The sequence below is a fragment of the Geotrypetes seraphini genome, chromosome 8, assembly GCF_902459505.1.
Source record: "Geotrypetes seraphini chromosome 8, aGeoSer1.1, whole genome shotgun sequence".
NCBI classification, from domain to species: domain Eukaryota; kingdom Metazoa; phylum Chordata; class Amphibia; order Gymnophiona; family Dermophiidae; genus Geotrypetes; species Geotrypetes seraphini.
In genome coordinates, this window is record NC_047091.1 from 160,499,162 (window position 1) to 160,516,618 (window position 17,457).

The 17,457-nt window shown below is 40.2% G+C and overlaps 1 protein-coding gene across 17 annotated transcripts in view; it reads right to left on the reverse strand.

Annotated features, from left to right (window-relative positions):
• ATXN2 (ataxin 2) overlaps positions 1 to 17,457 on the reverse strand; it is a 735,162-nt gene that overhangs the window by 253,065 nt on the left and 464,640 nt on the right. For all 17 annotated transcript variants that reach the window (XR_004540365.1, XM_033955181.1, XM_033955177.1 and 14 more), the window contains 2 exons: positions 12,323 to 12,520; positions 6,211 to 6,315 (listed from right to left, as the gene is read on the reverse strand). Coding sequence is in view for 16 of the 17 variants with exons in the window: in XM_033955181.1 (XP_033811072.1) it covers positions 6,211 to 6,315; positions 12,323 to 12,520 (303 nt within the window). In the remaining variant the exon portion in view is untranslated. The remainder of the gene's footprint in view (positions 1 to 6,210; positions 6,316 to 12,322; positions 12,521 to 17,457) is intronic.

Below are 17,457 nucleotides of genomic sequence, written 5' to 3' on the forward strand. Positions count from 1 at the left end.
CAGGAGCTGATAAAACTGGATTTTCAAGTCTTATGACTGCCTCAACTTCCTTGTCACCTTAGATCACGACCACCAGGACCTCTCATGGGATTAGAGAAGATACGCAGTCCGGTCCCGATCCTGGCGTATCTCCACGGAACTGCAGCAGCCTGCGCTCTACCCCTTAGTGGACGAACCCGGGGAGAGATGGCTCCCAATCTGGAGACCCGATCTGATCTGCAAGCTGTCTGAGGGGCTTACTGCAGGTTCTGCTAACAGGGCACCCCCCCCCGAATCAGACAATTTTACGTAAAAGTCTGCAATCTCCTGCCGAAGGATCACTCTCCCAGAGTGAATCCGCACCACTTGTGCAATACCTGCGGCACAGAACAAAATAAAAGACTAGAAAATGAGAAAAAAATTCACGAGCAGAAGTAGTTATAAGTCAGCAGCTAGGTTGCAGAAACAAACTGAACTGGGAGGGGAGTGTCCGGAGAGATGACATAAGAGAAGGGGATGGATTTATATGTAAGTTCTGCAGTCAAGGCTAGAATAGATGCAAGACTCTATGGTGAATCTTCCAGAGATTACTGTCCAAGAATGAACATTCCATGCTGTATAATATCCTTAAGAGGTGGGGTCACTTGAAAACTATTTTCTTTTTCTGTCTCCATCCGTTGGTAGATGGACACAACCCACCATTCTAGAGAGGTCTGATAGAATGCTAAGGAAAATTATTCAAGAAAGTGTGGGACAGGCATGTGGAATTTCTTAGGGAGAGGAAGAAATAGTAGATGCTGCAGATAGGCAGACTGCATGGGTAAATTGGCCTTTAAGTGCCATCATGTTTGTATATATGCTGAGCCAACTAAGATATAGAAAAATAAATGACTTGCTAAGGTCATACAATTTAAAAGGAGGAAAAGTTCTAGTTCCAGAAATTTCCCTATAGTTTTGACAATATAAAAAAAATAAACAACCTGCTTAGAAAATACAAGGCAGAATTATCCAAGATGGCAAGAGAATTTTTTAAATGCTAATGCGTTGCCTAAGAACATAACATCTTATGATTAATGTTAAATTTCATTTTTATTTGCCTCTGTTTAAAAGAACACAAATGCATTTCTAAAAGCAGTTCATAATTTAAAAAATATCTAAAGCAGCTATGTTTGGATCTTATTTCTTATTTGTCTATTCTTAAAGATATTTAGGGGGAAAAATATAGAATATAGAAACTAGAATCATAGTGTTTACAGTATACATAGAAAGAATGTATTATGAGAAATATGTAATATGAATGTATATACAGTAAAACCTTGGATTGCAAGTAATTTGGTTTGCAAGTGTTTTGCACAAGCAAACCATTTTATTAAATTTTAACTTGATATACAAGCAATGTCTTGCAATACAAGTACATACAGTATTCACACATCACAACTGAGCCGATGGTTCTTCTCTCTCTGACACTGCAAGAGTGTAGTGACTGTTCTAGACAAGTAAAGTCTTGTAATACGAGTGCACACAGTATACACACATCATCACAACTAAGCCGATGGTTTTTTTCTCTCTGACGCTGCAGGAGTGTAATGACTTCTAAATGAGCGAGATTTTGCAATACAAGTATGTACTGTATAGTATTTTGTATTAAAGTTTTTGGGTTGTGGAACGAATCGTCTGAATTTCCATTATTTCTTATGGGGAAAATTGCTTTGATATACGCGTGTTTTGGATTACAAGCATGTTTTCGGAAGGAATTAACCAAGGTTTTACTGTATAGGGTAAATATAGTATTCTATAAGGCATATGTATATAGGGTGAGAATAGTGTTTAAATGCAGTATACTTAGTTAAAAGACTAAAAGTAAAGGATATGTAAATGCATCATACCATGATGCCCAAATGCACCAAAACCATCAATGAACACCATCTGAAGCTCATGTACAGATAAACATCACAGAAACACTAACTCTGTATAGTAACACCATTACTAAAGCTCATATATCTTAGCTCATTTATTGTAACACCATTATAGAAGCTCATGTAAACTGCTCTGAATTGACTCCCCAGTTATTAGCAATTTGCTATATTGACATCATTCCACAATTTTTCCATGTCATTCCTAAGCCATAAATGTACCTGTATGTATCAGATACATAAGCAGTATATATGTTATTGAATAATGAAATCTGTAGATATAATTTTCTGAAACATGCCATTACCACTGCACACTAGTGCTGCCCGATTCAGGAAAAAAAATTGATTCGATTCAGCCTACTGAATCGATTTTTCGATTCGATTTTCCTGCCCAATTGGGTGTTTATTTTCAAACATCCTGGTGGGTTTATTTTATAGCCTCTTCACCCCATTTGCCCTCTCCCAAACTGGTTTTGAGGCCGCGTAGAAAATCACACCCGAGCTAAGTATCTTACACAAATACTAAGGCCCTGATAAGGGCTCTTATACCTTTATGCTAGTTGGGTAAAAGCCCTTAGGCTTTTATTTATTCATTTATATTTGAGAAATATAAGATAAAAAAATAAGTAATAAAATTATAAATTAAGTAGCTCTTAACAAGAGACCTTTTAATAAGAACATAAGAACATAAGAAGTTGCCTCCACTGGGTCAGACCGAGGTCCATCTCGCCCAGCGGTCCGCTCCCGCGGCGGCCCATCAGGTCTGCGACCTGTGAAGTGGTTTCTGACCACTTTTATAACCTACCTCAAGTTCTATCTGTACCCCTCTATCCCTTTATCCTCCAGGAACCTATCCAAACCCTTCTTGAACCCCTGTACAGAGTTCTGGCCTATCACTTCCTCCGGAAGCGCGTTCCATGTGTCCACCACCCTCTGCGTAAAAAAGAATTTTCTAGCATTTGTTCTAAACCTGTCCCCTTTCAATTTCTCCGAGTGACCCCTAGTGCTTGTGGCTCCCCTCAGTTTGAAGAATCTGTCCTTATTTACTCTCTCTATGCCCTTAAGGATTTTGAAGGTTTCTATCATGTCCCCTCTAAGTCTCCTCTTCTCCAGGGAGAACAGCCCCAGCATTTTTAACCTGTCAGCGTATGAAAAATTTTCCATACCATTTATTAGTTTAGTCGCCCTCCTCTGCACTCCCTCGAGTACCGCCATGTCCTTCTTGAGGTACGGTGACCAGTATTGAACACAGTACTCCAGGTGCGGGCGCACCATTGCGCGATACAACGGCATGATGACTTCCTTCGTCCTGGTTGTAATACCTTTTTTGATGATGCCCAGCATTCTGTTTGCTTTCTTTGAGGCTGTCGCACATTGCGCCGATGGTTTCAGTGATGTGTCGACCATCACCCCCAGGTCCCTTTCAAGGTTACTCACCCCTAGCAGTGTTCCCCCCATTTTGTAGCTGAACATCGGGTTCTTTTTCCCTACATGCATGACCTTGCATTTTTCTACGTTAAAACTCATTTGCCACTTTTTTGCCCAGTCTTCCAGTTTCGTTAGGTCCCTTTGCAGGTCTTCACAGTCTTCCGTGTTTCTAACCCTGCTGCAGAGTTTGGTGTCATCAGCAAATTTGATAACCTCACATTTTGTCCCTGCCTCCAGATCGTTAATAAATATATTGAACAGTAGAGGTCCCAGCACTGACCCCTGCGGAACTCCGCTCGTGACCCATTGCCAGTCTGAGTATTGGCCTTTTACTCCAACCCTCTGCTTCCTGCCCGCCAACCAGTGTTTGATCCATCGGTAGATATCCCCTTGCACCCCGTGGTACCACAGCTTTTTAAGTAGCCGTTCGTGAGGTACCTTGTCGAAGGCTTTTTGGAAGTCAAGGTAAATGATGTCTATGGATTCCCCCTTATCCATCTGGCTGTTTATTCCCTCAAAGAAGTACAGCAAGTTCGTGAGGCATGACCTTCCCTTGCAGAAGCCATGTTGGCTCGCCTTCAGTTGTCCATTGTTTTCTATGTATTCGCATATTGTGTCCTTTACCATTGCTTCCATCATCTTCCCTGGAACCGAGGTCAAGCTCACAGGCCTGTAGTTTCCCGGGTTACCCCTTGATCCCTTCTTAAAGATAGGCGTGACATTCGCTATTTTCCAGTCCTCTGGGATCTCCCCTGTTTTTAGGGAGAGGTTACATATTTGGTGAAGTGTCTCTGCTATTTCATTTCTCAGTTCTTTTAGTACCCTTGGGTGGATGCCGTCCGGGCCTGGTGATTTGTCGCTCTTTAGTCTGTCTATCTGCCTGAGGACATCCTCTTTGCTCACCTCTAGTTTTACCAGCCTTTCATCTTGTTCTCCGTTTATAATCTCCTCGGGTTCCGGAATATTGGTTGTGTCCTCTCTGGTGAAGACTGACGAGAAGAATTTGTTTAACCTGTCAGCTATCTCTTTTTCCTCCTTTATCGCTCCTTTCCTATCTCCGTCATCCAGTGGTCCCACTTCCTCTCTGGCTGGTTGTTTCCCTTTCACATACCTGAAGAAGGGTTTGAAGTTTCTTGCTTCTCCTGCCAGTCTTTCCTCATATTCTCTCTTTGCTTTCCTGACCTCTCGATGACATTCTTTCTGGTGTCTTTTGTGCTCTTCCTGGTTTTCCTTTGTTGGTTCCTTTTTCCATTTCTTGTAGGATGATTTCTTGTCGCTTATCGTCTTTTTAACTGCAGATGTTATCCATGCTGGGTTTTTAGTTCGATTTTTTTTTGCACCCTTTCCTAAACCTTGGGACGTACAGGTCTTGTGCCTCGAGCACTGTGCATTTAAGCAGTGTCCAGGCTTCCTTTACGGTCTTCACCTTTCCTGAGCTGCTGCTGAGCTTTTTTCCTACCATTTTCCTCATGTCCTTGTAGTTTCCTTTTCTGAAGTTGAGTGATGTCGTTGTGGTTCTTTTCACCTTGGTTGTTCCCATGTTTAATTTGTATTGGATCATGTTGTGATCGCTGTTCCCTAACGGTGCTAGTACCTCCACTTCCTTTGCGGGTCCCCTCTAGCCCGTTGAGGATTAGGTCTAGAGTGGCATCTCCTCTCGTTGGTTCTGTGACCAGCTGCTCCATGAAACAGTCCCTTATTGCCTCTAGGAATTTAGTTTCTCGCGTGCACTTTGAGTGCCCAATGTCCCAGTCTATTCCCGGATAGTTGAAGTCCCCCATAACCACCACCTTTTCTGTTTTGCACACCTGTCTCAGTTCGGCCTCCAGGTCTAGGTCGTTTGTTTCTGGCTGTCCTGGTGGGCGATAGTATAGTCCCAATTTGATGTCAGCTCCTTCCCCTCCCTTTTGGACCGATGATAGCTCGTATTTAGGCTAGTAAGCCTAGACAAGTTCAAGTGGCTACTAGCTGTAAGCACTTGAGATACATAGTCTCTAATAGAGTGCTATTGAGATTAGTTTGCTCTGGCATTAGCTTATGTCCAGGTAAAAATATATAGATTGCATATATAACTTCATTTGCAAAAGCTTAAAAACAGAAAAAAACCAGATACAGACCTTAGCATGGCTTTTACTTCATTGCAAATAGAGGTTTGCAGCTGTACAATGGTGACCTCATTGTGAGATCATCAAGGTGCACCTACAAGGTAGAATGCCACAATTAAAATATGTGCTGGGATTTGAACCCATGATCTCTGGAAGAGGAGCACAGGGCTTTTACTTGTTGAGCTATAGCAATTTCCAGGCAGGTGTCTCTGACTGCAATATATCTGTTTTGATGTGCCCCGTTTATATGATGCCTTATTAAAATGTATTTTGAGCTTAATAAAGCAAAAATAAAAACCCAGAGAGCTATTTAGCAGATCGTATTAAGAACATCCAAACTGTGCCTAAGTTCTGGAAGAACGTCGAAAGAGTGCCTAAATTCTGTCCATAGAACTCAGATCTATTTGAAGCCCAAACTAAACTCAAAAGTAGACCTGGTTTTCATTTGCCTACAATATAGGCATCATATGGACACCCTAGGTCACTCAGTGTTATGTAAATGAATCAAAGGATGCTCAAATTGAGTAACTGCCCAAACCATGCCTATTCCATGCCCACGCTTATTGAGTTAGGCGTGAGTTTTAAACATGGGCATCCATGAAATTGTGGATGCATCTACAAAGTGGTGTTTACGTCCTTTGGACACCTAAGTACCAATTATCACTTGTTAACACCCTTAATTGGTTCATTAACTGCTTAGATAGGAAGCCTACAGCACGCCTAACTTTAGGCATGCCTTAGGCACCCTTTATAGAATCAGGGCCTAGATGCCCATAAGTACAGACCTTTGTTTTCCGGTTTGCTAAAGCTGGGAGTCTCATTTGGCTTAATGTTTTCTCTATTTCCAGCTGGAGAATTCTGCCTCTGGTCCTGAAGCCTGGAATCTTTAGCTGGAAAAAATAAAAGTTTATTTATTATTTATCATTTGTTATGATATATTTTCTATATAAAATGTAAATGAATAAACCAAACAGCTTTAATTCAAAAAATCATGCGCTAGTTAATAAAAACAGTTGTATGGCAGAACTTCTAGATGAGATCTAGGATTTAGAGAAGGAAAATATTACAAGTTGGAATAAATAATGTTATGGTATGTTAATTAGGTTTTCTATTCCGCCTTTACCTATTCAGTTTAAGGTCGAATTACATTACAAGAGGTTGGGGAATTACATTACAAGAGGTTGGGTCAGTTACCCAGGGAGTTACAATGGACAGTTTGACACAGACATTCAATAGAGTTGCTAGTAAGGCAGATCAGTACAACTATTAATACAATTAGGTCATAGTTACAAATTCAAGTAAGTCATCATTATATCCCAAGAGTTGCATTAGACAGTTTAGAAATGGGCTTTTATAATTACTATTTCAGTTTCTTCAGGGTTGGCTCTCTGTCTTGGTACAGAAATACTTTTTAAAGTTTTCTGAATCTGAGATAGTGGTCACAAGATCGTCGTGTAAGTGGTAGCTGGTTCCAGCATTTTGCTAATTGATATTGGATGGATAAGGTAATTTGCCTGGTAGACTTTATATTGTTGCAAGCTGGGAATTTTAAGTAGAAAAGATTTCTGGTGGAATATCTGTTGGAAGTATCTTGGAGTACAATGGTCAACTCTGTTAGGTAGTCGGGGCATTCCCTCTCAGGATCTTAAAGACAGTTATGCCTAATTTAAACTTGATTATTGAGGTACTGTAAGCTCTTTTGAGTAAGGACTGTTTTCTTACTCTTTGGGACTCTGTACAGCAATATGTGCGTCTAGTAGCGCTATAGAATTAATTAATAGTAGTAATTATGGGCAGCTAATGCATTTATTGAAAAAATTTCTTCTCCGCTTAGTACCTAAGTGGATTATAATAGTAATTTTAAATAGTAGTTACATATAGTAGGGCTGAAGGTGTTCCAATTTCCATCATCTGTATGTGAGTCTTATTGCTGAATTTTGAACTAGTTGTAAACACGATAGCAAAGTTTTAGAGGAAGGAACTAGTGTTGCATTCCAGTAAATTGAGATAAGATTAGGGATTGCCCTATAATTTGGAAAGCCTCTGTTTTGAAGTATTTTCTGGTGGATGCTTTCTCAATTTATTATTGATGCTTTCTCATTTTATTATAGTATATGGCTCTAATGGCTCTTCATGGATAAATGGTTATCAATTTCTACTCCTAAGATTTGGGATTGTAGTTCTAATGGAGTCTGCATCGTCTATTGTAATCCTTGGAGTGTAGAGTGGGTCAGTTAAGGGTCCTAGCCAAAGGAATTTGGTTTTATTTGTATTTAGTTTGAGGTGGTGGGTTGAGGTCCAGTTTTCTATGACGTGGACACATTTTTTTCACAATGGTGAGGATGTTGGTTAATGCAATTGTTACAGGCAGGATGATCATTATGTTGTCTGCATAGGTGAAATGTTTTATTCGTGCAAGATCTAGGTTGCTTCCCAAGGATTGCATTAGAAGGCTGAACACTTATGGTTAAAGTGGGGATTCTTGGAGGACTCCGCTAGGAAGGTGCCAGTTGTCAGAAAGTTCATCATCCTTACGTACATCATAATGCCAAGTGGTTAGAAAGCCTTGGAACCAGGAGAGGACTGGGCCACTAAATCCGAAATCATGGAAGATCTCAGACATTTGATCTAAGTTTACTAGGCAAATGTGCTGCTTAGGTCAAACTGGATTATGATTGTGCTGTGACCCTTGCTTAATAGTTCTTTGCTGTATGTTACCAATGCTGCGACCACACTTTCAGTGCTGGGATTTTTCCTGAATCCTGATTGTAAAGGGTGAAGGATATTGAAGTGTTTTAAGTAGTATTCAAGTTGTTCTGAGATATATCCTTCCATCAATTTGATAAATAGGGATATGGAAGCTACTGGCCAATAATTGGTCACATCAGAGGGGCTGAGTTTTGGGTTCTTGGGAATGGGCGTTCATAATTCCTCCTCCTGTTATGAGGAAAAGGCCAGTTTTCAGATGATAGTTGAGTCGTTGGGTTATTTTTACTATGGTTGTTGGGGTGGCTGCTTTGATCAGATAAGATGAACAGGTGTCAGAGGCTACAGTATGCTATGGAGTATTTTAGGAGAAGCCGTTTTATGTCTTTGAATTTAATCCCTTCAAAATCATTCCATGATCTGTCTGCTGGTATTTCCATAGGTGGTTTTGTTGTATTGGGTCTAGCTGGATTGGTGGGGGGAAGCTGGTTTCATGTGGATTGAATCTTTATTTTAAAATAGTTAGCTAGTTCTGGGGCTGTTAGAATAAAGGGGTTGTTCCCATTGTGATCTTGTACGTGCTGGTTAGGTTATCTAATATTGTGTATTGGAAAAATTAAGTCACAACAGCATAGGGAAATACAAAGAGAAAGAGAGAAAAAATGTATACCCTTGCAACTTTTAAAAATTTAACTGTACTGCATTTTCACGCATATAACGCGCACACGGGTATAGCGCGCAGGAACAAGGAATTTATGTAAGAAAATTTTGGTATACTGCGCATGCTGCTTGCCGCCCCTACTCTCCTCTCGCCGCCCTGCCCTTGAAGTCCTGTCCAACCCCTTGAAGGCCCGCCCCACCCTAAAAGCCTGATGCCCCACCCCAAAGGACCGCTGGACCCCCCACCCTGAAGGACCGCTCGCACCCCCCCCGCACCATTTGCAGTGGAGAAGCAGCCTACCGTGGGTTCGCAACGCCAGTGAGCTCTGCTGCTTCCTCTGCCGGCGGTCCCGCCCCTTCTCTGAGTCCTGCGCTGCTTCCTCTGCCGCGGTCCCGCCCTTTGGAGAAGGGTCCTTCGGGGTGGGGCATCAGGCTTTCAGGGCTGGGGGATGAATCGGACGTCGGGGGAGGGGGGGAACCAGCAATGTAAAAAAAAATTGTAAAACGCGCTCACGCATATAACGCGCATGGTTATGCTCGGTTTGTAAAATCGTGTATAACGCGCGCGTTATATGCGTGAAAATACGGTATATTCCCAGTATAACAGTTAATGCAGATCTTAAGGAATGTCTATTTTGAGTGATTCACTGAGCATATTTATCCCAGGAACAGCTTTATAAGTCAGGACGGATAGATACACAGCTCTGTTTTTAATACCATCAGCATATAAATTCATTTTTTCATGCACTTTGATCTTGTATAAGAGTCAAAAAAATTTTGGAGGGCTATCACTAGTTATTTGGAACAATTGTTTCACCAAGCAACACCATTTTCCCCAGCGGGGTTCCTCCTTGACAAATATCAATCTTTTTGATTGCCAAATCGGGGTCAATGTTTGCTGATCTGGAAAGCGGGGTATGGGGAAAAATAATACTTAGTGTATGGACTAAGCCAGACAATACATCATTTTGGGCATAGAGGAATTTCTTCCGTGCACCGATGTTGATGGAGCAGAGACATGACAAGCATACTCCAAAACAGAAAAGGTTATTCTTGGCCATATGGGAAATTTAAAAAAATATGGTGAATGTTGCTGCCGAGCACCATCCAACGGAAAGAAAGGGATCTTCAATATGAGGAGCAGCGTGTCAAACCTTAGTAATAATGTGTGACAACTTTCAACTTGTCATTCGGTTATGAGACACAGTTGAAAGAAAGTGTGTTTTAAAGTGTGCCATAAATCATGGATCACGATGATCATGAAATTTTGTTTCAAACTGCAAAAAAGTGCTAAAGAAACACACAAAATGTTAAAATTAGTTTATGGTGATGCTGCAGTGAGCATGGAGATGGTTTACAAGTACTTTGAGCGATTTTGTAATGGTTGTGAATCAGGTGAAGATGAGAGATCAGGACGTCCTTCAACATTAAAAACCCAAGAGAATGTTGAAAGAGTAAGCAAAATGATTAGGGAAATTTCTGAGGATCTGAACATCTGTTATGGTTCCGTTCAAAACATTTTAACAACAGATTTGAACATGTGACGAGTGAGTGTGATCTGAGAAATGGGCTAACAGTTTAATCCTCCATCATGATGACACTTTGTCACACATCGCTTCTAATACAGCAATTTCTGTCATATAAAAACATTACGTCCTCATCCACCGGATCTGGCACGTGCGGCTTCTAGCTAAATTAACATGAAAGGTAAACGTTTTGAATCGATTCAGGACTTCGAGGCAGCCACTACAACACAACTAAAGACATCATGAAACAGGACTTCCAGAACTACTTCAGCAAGAATGATGGGATAGGTGTGTTCGAAGTGAGGGGGAGTAATTTGAGGGGGATTAATTGCAATGTGTCTTTTATTGTAATAATTTTTTTAAAAAAATTTAAACATTCACCGTATTTTTTGATCACACCTTGTATATATTTAGATGCTTTCACCCAGGGCTCAGTCATTTTTAATTCCGTTTAGGTTCTCTGTCTCTGGTTGAGAGGGGAAGATCCGAGTGCAACCACTATCTTTTATTTTTTTGGGAGGGGGAGAGGAAAGTTGGTATTTTGTAGCTATCAGTACAGTAGTTAGTTTAGATGAAATTTCTGAGGGAGTATAAGACCACAGTTCCCTTGGAATTTTGTTTTTGATCTTCTGCTTGTTTGGAAGATCATCCTTTTATGGTTCAAATTGACATGTTCAATTCATATTATCCATGGTATGTAAAAGTTCTATGCTTCTTGATCTGGCATGCATGATTTTCTGATTATAACATTTTTGGTCTTTGAAAATAGCTTTAACTTACATTTTTAAGGGGATAGGAAGGAGGGAAGATACATTAAGGATATGATATTGTACAGAACAAAATAATTTTGAGACATTCTGATGCATCTTTCTTGAATGTTCAATAAAAAAAAAGATTTAACGTAAAAATTTAACTGTACTGTATACTGAATAACTTCCAAGCTCTGGAAAAACAGAAAGGCACAGCAGTATGGAAAGATAGCACAGTTACTTACTGGTGTTATCCTGGGACAGCAGGCAGATTTTCTCACATGTGGGTGACATCATCCACAGAGCCCCAGTATGGACAGCTTTAAAAGTGGATTGCCACTTTAATAACGAGAAAGTTCGCAAACTGCCCACAACGTGCATGCACCTTCCTGCCTGACGTAGGCTCACAGTACCTCAGTTTTCCGCAGAGCTAAGAAGTCGTGTTTCTGAACACTGTTCAGTTTCTTCATGTTGCCTTCCCACTCACTGGGCATCCCTCCTGCCGGTTGCCTTTTACCGGGGAGGGGGGGAGAGGAACACGGGTTGCTGCTAAACTTATCGCAGCAGGGAGATCCCTTGCTGCGAAAAGCTCAGCGGCAACCTGATTCTCTAACCGGCGCCTGTGAAATGAAAGTCAGTTAGAGAATTGGGTTATTAGGCGGGCATAGGCATCTGTCCATGAGGATAGACATGATTCTCTATAGGACGCCCATGTGCGATTCTCAAAAGCCACTGAGTGTCCTATACAGAATCTGGCCCTTAATGTGTACTGCTCAGCAATGCACCTTTGTAAAAACCCGCCTTAGTGTTGGAGAGCATGATCAAGGGCAAAAGAGAGAGCAAATCTGAAGCAATGTCATTTAAAACAAATATATAAAAATATGGGCAAAACAAAGGCAAGCTGAGCATAGAACTGACATGAAATGACTACTGACCTCTGAATCAAAAATGGCACTTAAACATCTCTGTTTTACCTAGCTAGTCTTATATGTTTATGAGCAAAACATTGGGACAGCAGAATACTGATCATAAATTTCACTCTCAAAAAAGGTCAAGATTTTAAACACGTAAATACCTCAACTAAACTTGTGCAGCAGGTTAAACCATTTTTCTGTGTCCCTATTATTTTTAAACTTATTATTATTATTAATATTATTATTAAACTTGTAAATTGACTAGAACCTATACTAGATAAGTGCAATACAAAAATTCTGATTAGATATCATTTATTTAAAAATGCTAGCACAATAACCTACCTTCACAGGTTGGGGTAACTGCTCTATTGGATGCAGGGCTTGTAGGCGTAGGTGAAGTGGCTGAAAGTGGCATGGGCACAGGTTCCGTGGGAAGGATGCCAGCTTGGGGAGAAGACAGAGGTGTTCCAGAGCATGTATTTCCAATACTGCTTTGTCTTGGAGATCTGGGTCTGTGTGCTTTAGGGGATAATCTTGGCACTAGAGAATAAAAGTAAAAATAATAGACTTTTCCAATGTTACAATATAAAATATTGGAATACAGTAAATATATTTTAAACATAGGACAATACTTATACACAATTTACCCAGGTAAAAAGGCCAATTAAAAACTTATCTTTTTTCCCAAGTAAAGTACATGCAGGACAAACAGCAAGAATACTTCTAAAGGGAAGGCAAGCTCAGGATGAGATCAGATCAAGGAAAGCAAAAACAAGATTAGTTCTGCATTTTCAAAATGATACATATTGCTATTATGGAAAAAGCAGAAATAGCAGGTGCAAATCTATGGGGATATTCTTTTCCAAGCATTATTAAAAAGGACAAGTATATTAAAGATTAGGTTTACTTTGATAATCTTGTTTCTGTTAATATACACAGGAGTCTGTACATTAGGTGATCAATCCTTGCTCACAAACTACTTGCAGAAGGGTGTCAATCACATCTTTCTGCTCCTCCTCCTTTGCCAGTTTATACCAAAGCAATAGAGCTGCACCGAAACAGGAGAAAAGAGAAGGAAGGGCACTGGGAACTTCCCCAGAAATAACATAAATTTCTGTTCTGCTCTGTAACTCATGCAAAATTATTAGTATAAACTTGCAACATAGGTGTATCAATGAACTTAACCTGCTGTGTGCAACTAGCAACAACAAATAAGGAACTGCACAGCTCAATAACTCAGTACTTTATTAGTAAGTTAATCATACATGTTCATCCAACTGACAGGAGGATCTTGACTACAGTTCTTGACTACAGAGCTGTTCTGAGGCAGAAAGCAGGCAAACTGAATAATGCACAGGGCAGGCTATACATGCTCCTGTGTACACTAACAGAAACAAGATTATCCAGGTAAGAACCTAATCTTTCATTCTATTACATATATACAGGAGTCCATTACCAAAGCAGTGCCAGACATCTAAGGAGGAACAGATGAGCCTATCCATAAAACTTATGTCTCAAAAACGGTGTCCTCTCAAGCCGCCATGTCCATTCTGTAGAACTTTGTAAAGGTATGGAGAGTAGATCAAGTAGCTGCTCTATAGATCTCATCAAGCAGAACTGCCCAGGATTCCACTCATGAAGATGCCACACTTCTGGTCGAATAAGCTTTGACAGAAATAGGTGGCTGTTTGCCACAGCCAATATACGCCGATGAAATTGCCATGCATATCCATCTGGCGCAAGAAGCCTTGGAAGCTGGTCTGCCTAGTTTGGACTGACTGGTTAGCACAAAAAGATGGTCAGACAGGCAAGACTCATTTGTCCCTTCCAGGCAGTAGAGTAGAACTGTTCACACATCTAGCCTCTGCACTATCTCATCTTGTTTGTTCGAACTTGTAGGATAAAAAGCAGGTAAACAAACCTCTTGGTTGACATGAAAAGCTGAAACAACTATCAGTAGGAAAGAAGGTACTGTGTGCGCAGAGAAATCCTAGCCTCTAGTCTTTACCATAAGGTCCAGAAGAGCCATCTCATGGACAGGCTCATTTGGAGGCTTGGACAGGCCCTTCAGAACAATATTAAGATTCCAGGAAGGAAAACGCAGGTGTACGGATGGTCGCAACCTGAGCACTCCCTTCAAGAACCGGGTCACATCAGGGTGAGATGCCAGAGATTGGTTTCCCCCTTGAGTCTGGAAGCCCAAGAGGACTGCCACCTTGAGACATGCCACTGCTAAGCCCTTTTCTAATCCAGCTTGAATGAATGCCGGATCAGAAAAAAAGGATCTGCAAAAAGTTAGAGGAATGGTCTAATGCCTGGCAACTAAAATTCAATGCAAAGAAATGCAGAGTAATGCATTTGGGGATTAATAATCGGAAGGAACTGTATATGCTGGGAGGTGAGAAGCTGATATGCACGGACGGGGAGAGGGACCGGTGATAGTGTCCGAAGATCTAAAGGCGAAAAAACAGTGTGGCAAGGCAGTGGCTGCTGCCAGAAGGATGCTGGGCTGTATAAAGAGAGGCGTAGCCAGTAGAAGGAAGAAGATGTTGATGCCCCTGTACAGGTCATTAATAAGGCCCCACTTGGAGTATTGTGTTCAGTTTTTGATACCGTATTTGGCGAAGGACATTAGAAGACTTGAAGTGGTCCAGAGGAGGGCGACGAAAATGATAGCAGGCTTGCGCCAGAAGACGTATGAGGAGAGACTGGAAGCCCTGAATATGTATACCCTAGAGGAAAGGAGAGACAGGGGAGATATGATTCAGACGTTCAAATACTTGAAGGGTATTAACGTAGAACAAAATCTTTTCCAGAGAAAGCAAAATGGTAAAATCAGAGGACATAATTTGAGGTTGAGGGGTGGTAGATTCAAAGGCAATGTTAGGAAATTCTACTTTAAGGAGAGGGTGGTGGATGCCTGGAATGCGCTCCCGAGAGAGGTGGTGGAGAGTAAAACTTTGACTGAGTTCAAAGAAGCGTGGGATGAACACAGAGGATCTAGAATCAGAAAATAATATTAAATATTGAACTAAGGCCAGTACTGGGCAGACTTGCACGGTCTGTGTCTGTGTATGGCCGTTTGGTGGGGAATGGGCTGGGGAGGGCTTCAGTGGCTGGGAGGGTGTAGATGGGCTGGAGTAGGTTTTAACAGAAATTCCGGCAGTTGGAACCCAAGCACAGTACCGGGTAGAGCTTTGGATTCTTGCCCAGAAATAGCTAAGAAAAAAATTAAAAAATTGAAATTGAATCAGGTTGGGCAGACTGGATGGACCATTCGGGTCTTTATCTGCTGTCATCTACTATGTTACTATGTTACAGAAATTGGCACTGTGAAAAGCTCAACCTGATCTTTGGTGCACCAGAGCTGGAAAGCCTTCCAAGCCTTAGCCTAGGCCGTAAACGTTGATTGCTTCTTTGCTCGTAGAGTAGCAATGACTACCTCAGAATAGCCCTTGTGGGTCAAGGCTGTACACTCAATAGCCATGCTGTTAAGACCAAAATGACCTGGATTCTCTGGTGATAGAAAAAAAAAGTATTACAAAGTGTTTCAACGTCAAGTTCTGCAAGACAAAGAATGATATTCTAAAGGATATTTGTTAGAAAATTGAATCGGTAAACGGTAAAACCAGATTAGTGTATCAGGAGGTTAAGAGATTTCGGCAAAAATTCCAGCATCGATTGGGAATGTTTAAAGATGACAATGGAATGCTACTGAATGATCCAAAAAGCATTAAAAAGAGAAGGAAAGAATATACAGAAAATCTATACAAAAAAAGGCAATGAAGGTAACATGGGGGAAACTGAACAGAAAATGGATGCCGAAGAACCACCAGATATTTTAAAAGAAGTCATAGCAGCAATTAAAGCTTTATCGAAAAACAAGTCACCTGGTATTGACAGTATTTCAATTGAATTAATCAAAGGCTCAGAAGAGAGTATTGGTTTCAAAGTTGGTGGCCAAAATATATTTAACCTGCGCTATGCAGATGATACAATGCTCATCACCAGCAGCAAAGAAGACATGATGTATCTACTGAGAAAAGTCAGAGCCAAAAGTCATAACATGGGATTAGAACTGAACATAAACAAGACGAAGATAATGAACACAGAAAATGATGAAAATTTTGAGTTTGAAGGCAATAAAAATAGAAGCTGCAAAGGATTTCAATTACCTGGGCTCTTTCATAAACAAAAAAGCAACTAGCAAGGAAGAAATACTCCACAGAATAGAACTGGGTTGCTCTTCAATGAAGACTCTTGACAAAGTATTCAAAGGCAAGGAAATAACACTCCAAACAAAAATCAGACTTGTCCACACACTCAGTGGTCAATTACAAATGTGAAAGCCGGACATCATGGAAACAAGACAGATAGAAGACTGACTCATTGAGCTTTGATCCTGAAGGATTTTATGCATGCTGTGGCCCACCAGAAAAACTAACAAATTGATTCAAGTTTCAAGTTTATTTTTGACTTATTGAATCGCTTAATTTAATTTGCTAAGCGATTTACAGATAAAAAATAGATACATCAGATTAATTATAAAAGGATACATAAATTTGACACATTATCATACAAAATAATAAATAAAGTCATACAAACTAACAGATACATGGGGAAAGAAAGGGTAGAACTACAATCGTATATATAAAAGAAAACATAAATGGTAAAAAAACAACAGGTAGGGGAGATAACGGGGAAATAAAAAGATAAAAAAGGAAAAATTTGATAATAATCCTTAGTTAAGCTTATAAATTAAACGCATCTTTAAAAAGGAAACTCTTTAAGCTGCTTTTAAACTGTTTCAGATCATTTTCTACTCTAAGATACTGGGGCAAACTGTTCCATAATTGTGGGGCTATTACAGAAAAAATGTCAGGGCGACGAGTTCCAATAACTTTTAGTGATGGAACTGCTAAGAGTTTTTGATTGGTGGATCTTAAAGAGCGTGACGTACTATGTGGAATAAGTAATCTATTAATAAATTGGGGTTCATTTGTAGTCAATGTTTTAAAAACTAAAAGTAAGATTTTAAAAGTAATGCGATGGGCAATAGGAAGCCAATGTGACTCAATCAAGAGCGGTGTAACATGGTCAAATTTTTTGCGGTTGTGTATTAATTTGATAGCAGTATTTGAACTATTTGAAGACGTTTTTTCTCTTTTTGGGTGACATTTATTAATAAAGAGTTACAGTAATCAAGCTTTGAAATAATTAATGAATGAATCAATATGTTTAGTGATTTTGGCTCTAAAAATTTGGCAATTGAGCGGATCATACGCAGTTTGAAAAAACATGTTCTGACAGTGTTAGTAATGTGTTCATGGAATCTATCATCTATTGTAACACCTAATATTTTTAGGGATCTTACTGAATTTAATTGAACGTTATCTAGAGTAAACGGAGCATTTAAGTTTATATCTTTTTTCCAAGGGAAAAATAGTGTTTTGGATTTTTGTATGTTTAGGGCTAAC